The sequence below is a fragment of the Akebia trifoliata genome, chromosome 8 (assembly GCF_017979445.1).
Source record: "Akebia trifoliata isolate Shusen 1 chromosome 8, ASM1797944v1, whole genome shotgun sequence".
In the NCBI taxonomy this organism is placed as follows: domain Eukaryota; kingdom Viridiplantae; phylum Streptophyta; class Magnoliopsida; order Ranunculales; family Lardizabalaceae; genus Akebia; species Akebia trifoliata.
Genome location: NC_141382.1, coordinates 4,851,851 through 4,856,041, shown reverse-complemented (window position 1 = coordinate 4,856,041; position 4,191 = coordinate 4,851,851). Strand labels below are relative to the sequence as shown.

Below are 4,191 nucleotides of genomic sequence, written 5' to 3'. Positions count from 1 at the left end.
GTAACTAACAATGGTACTTTTGTAAATTAGGAATGCCATTCAATACACGTGGGTACTAGTCATTGGTTGATCCCAGATTTCTGTGAGCAAATTTTTTTTTTTCCCACTTAAACTAACTCAAACACCCAAAAATTTAACAGTAAATGTGCCTTGAACTTGCCCATGAGAACATACTATGAGTGTTAGAATTGAAAGAAGTTCAATTTGTTGATTGCCCTTCCGAATCTCTTCAAATCAGGCTTAAATATTTCATCATTCATGCATACGGATTATTAAGTTTTTAGAAGGAGAAAGGCCGCTTAATTTGTCATCAGGTGGGATAGAGAAACAAACATTAAGCACTCGATCATTTCTTCACATTTTTTACTTATCCCTTGTTAAAGTATAGGACAAACAAATTTCCTGAGATCCCAATCGATGGCCTTATAATACAAGACATGAATTAAACAAAGGGAAAATTACACTTTGACCCCCTAATGTTTTGATAATTGCACTTACCTCCCTTATAGTAATCTAAGGGATTCATTTACCCCCTTCCATCAAATTGCCGTCAACTTATCAGTTAAATTCTTCTTATAAAGACCATTTTACCCTTTTTAAAATGTTATTCTTTTTTATAAATAAAAATATGTCTGAAAAAATGAGTTCAATGCATGCCTTGTGTGTGTGTGTGTGTGTGCGCGTGCGCGTGGGGGGGGGGGGGAGGGGGATTTTAATTATTGTTTTTATAAAAAATATTTAATAAAAAATAACATAAAATAAGAGGGGGAGGGATTTTAATTATTGTTTTTAAAAAAGAATTTTTTTTAAAAAATAACATAAAATAAGAGGATAAAATAGTAAAATAACATCTAAATTTCAACCGTCAGTGAAAGGGGAGATAAGTGCAATTATCAAAATGTTAGGGGGCCAAAGTGTAATTTACCCTTAAACAAAACTTAGTCGCATGACATGGCAAATATGGATGATCTGGAAGGGATGACGTCATAAACGGCAGTAACAATAAGGCACAGTAGAGTCCTTCACACTTCAACTTCTACTAATTGCTCACTTGTCCTTACAAAATTCACATTTAATTAGTAATTAAATGTCCTTAAACTTGTTGCTAAATGTCTATCACTTGCTAAAATTGATGGAACAGCTGTCCAACACCTAATCACCATTGGATTAAGATCGACGTTTAAAATGTATCTACGCTGATCACAGGGGCGGAGCCAAGATTTTATTGTGGGGGGGGGGGGGGGGGGGGGTTGAACCATAATTAATGGTACAGTTGAAAAGCTTGAATATGAATAGTTTTGAAGAGAAATTCAAAGATTTTTTATTGGAAATTGAAGAAAAGGCTATTTAAGTCTTTTCCAATTAGTCCATGAGAGAAGGCCCGATCAAGAGACAATGTCATCTTCAAAAACAGTAAGGGGGCTGGGGGGAAAAAATTGGAGGGAGATGATGGGTAAGGGAAAATAAGGAGGGAGATGAGGGAGTGGGGGCAAGTGAGGCATGTATTTAGTTGAAAATATAGGACTGTCTCAAAGTTCCTTGGGGGCAATTGCCCCGACAAGCTCCTTACTAGCTCCGCCCCTGCTGATCAGGTATATATGGTGTAAGATATTTTCATTTAATTTATCTTATTATTCTAATTGGATTTAGGTGGGTAAGTTGAACAAAAACCCTTGACTCACAATATGTCCACATTTTGATCATGACCATCAAATGAGATAGTACCTAATCATATATTAATATTCAATTAGTAATAGAGACTTAATGGATAATATATCCCATGCAATGAAACTTACATGTTTGCCTTTTCTTAGGATAAAGTTTAATATGGGTAAGGTTCTCATGAGGTGTATGGTTATTAATTACTTTGATAAAGACATGAACAATTATATAAGAGTTAGGATCTAATACGGTGTCCCGTTTGTATAAAAATGACTAGGTGCCTACATGACACGTTTTAGTTGGTATTTAAAACACCTTGGCTCCTTAATCAAGCCGTTCACACAGCCCAATGTGTTTATTTCCTAATCAAATTGTGTCACGTAGACACCGTTCGTATATATAGAAATGGGACACCGTGTGGGATCTCGACACATTATATAATAACTGACCTCTTAATTAATTATCTAGAGAATTGGAGGAAGATACCTTACCAAGTCCCACTTTAAGAAGCTGACAAGGGTGAAAGAAGACTCATGTGGGAACTCTAGTAAAATGAAATTTGAGGAAAGTGTGTGTGAATGTGTGTGTGTGTGTGTGTGAGAGAGAGAGAGAGAGAGAGAGAGAGAGAGAGAGAGAGAGATGGAGTACTAGTTTTCTTTCTCACTAAGTTTCTTAATTTCCTATCCTTCTTAGAATATTTGTCTCACTCTATGATCTATTTAGATTAAAATTTATATAAATTCCCATTACATCTCTCAACAAAAGACACTAAACACAAGTCTTCCTTCTTCATCATCACATCAATATGATGCAATCTCAGCCTCTTCAACCCTCCTGGCCATACTATAATAACATCACAAACTCATCTTTTGATGAAGCTTGTCTACATGGTTTAGATATGGATTTCCAAATGGGTGACTGTGATTTCTCTTCTTCATTCACCACCACCGAAGACTCCTCCGATGGCGTTTCTTCCATCCTTTATTTTCCTACCATGAATCCTGATGAGTTACTCAATCTGCCAATTTACACTGATCATGATTTATCACCCATGTTTCCTCTAGAACAATATTCACCAAATTTCGAGGATTTGTGTCCTATTTCGAATTACCAAGTACTATGTGATGATGTTATTGAAGAGGAATATGAAGGAAGCCTAAGGTCATCATCGATGGAATATAACGACACGTGGCAGGACATAGCAACGGTACAACAAGTGCTAGTCTTGCCAAGCGACGAGATGGAGATGGATAACAAATTGAGCATTTTTCATCTGCTAAAGGCATATGGTGAGGCAATGGAGAACAGCGAGGCAAAGCTGGTAGATGTGATCTTGAAGAAGATAAAGGAGAAAGTTAGTCCAAGAGGAGAAACCTTGGAGCGTCTCGGGTATTACTTATTTCAAGCCATGGACAAGCAAGCTGACTACCTAGAACAAGAATCAAGCAAGAACTATGAGGCAGCGTTCAGGGCCTTCTATGAAATATTCCCATACGGAAGGTTCGCTCACTTCACCGCAAACTTGGCAATCCTCGAAGCCATTCCAAAGGATGCTGAGATGATACATATCATAGATTTCGATATGGGTGAAGGTGTTCAGTGGCCTCCACTGATTGAGGCCATAGGGGGACGAAAATCGGTGAGGCTGACATCGATAAAGTGGAAGGACACTGATTGTGGTAGCGTAACAACTCCTCAATGGAGTTTCGAGGAGACAAGGAGGCGACTTTACGATCATGCACACTCTTTAGGTCTAAATTTGGAGGTTGAAGAGATGGACATGGAGGAGTTGATGAGGGAGAAATTGAATATGAAGAAATTGGGTAGAGGAAGAGAATGGATGGCGTTCAATTGCATGGTGGGTCTCCCACACATGAGGAGTGGGAGTAGAAGAGATGTAAAAGAATTTCTAAAGGTAGCTAAGGATTTGATCAATAACTCTATTAGTAATAGAGGTATTATTACTTTTGGAGATGGAGAAGATTTGGAGGAGAGAATGAGAAATTGTAGTGGGTTTGGTTCTTTCTTTGATGGGTATTTACTACACTTCCATGCTTTGTTTGAATCAATGGAGTGGAATTTTCCTACCCATCTTATAGAAGCAAGAATGGCCATGGAGTGTCTCTTTGTGGCACCTTATGTATCTTCTCTTGCATGCTTTGATAGTTGGGAGGAGAGTAGTGAAGGATTTGCTCTTCAATCAGGAAATTTTTTAGAGGGTTTGAGATTTAGCAAAGATAACTTGATGCAAGCTAAAGAAATGGTGAAAGAAGGGGAGAGCCTATATGGAGTGAGGGTCGAAGGAGATAATATGAATGTGATGGCCTTGGAATGGAGGGGTACTCCTTTAGTGAGAGTTTCTACATGGAGATGAAAGAGAAACCCACAAACAAAGTATAGAGAAAACTGTGATGTACATCTAGTTAGCTAATTCAATACATATATGCACACACACTTTTGCTTTAATTGATTATGTAAATATTATACAAGGGAATGAACAATGGGTATTAGGCATTTTTTGTGGATTAA

General features: G+C 37.6%; 1 protein-coding gene across 1 annotated transcript; it reads left to right on the top strand.

Annotated features, from left to right (window-relative positions):
- Window positions 1–2,402: 2,402 nt before the first annotated feature.
- LOC147395627 (protein NODULATION SIGNALING PATHWAY 2-like) lies at window positions 2,403–4,191 on the top strand. The gene has a single exon (XM_086451310.1). The coding sequence runs from the start codon at window positions 2,468–2,470 to the stop codon at window positions 4,034–4,036; it is 1,569 nt and encodes a 522-aa protein (XP_086307436.1). The 5' UTR covers window positions 2,403–2,467; the 3' UTR covers window positions 4,037–4,191.

What these genes read in the sequence shown, in the direction of transcription:
- LOC147395627 (XM_086451310.1), top strand. Translation starts at nt 2,468, where the DNA reads ATGATGCAATCTCAGCCTCTTCAACCCTCCTGGCCATACTATAATAAC.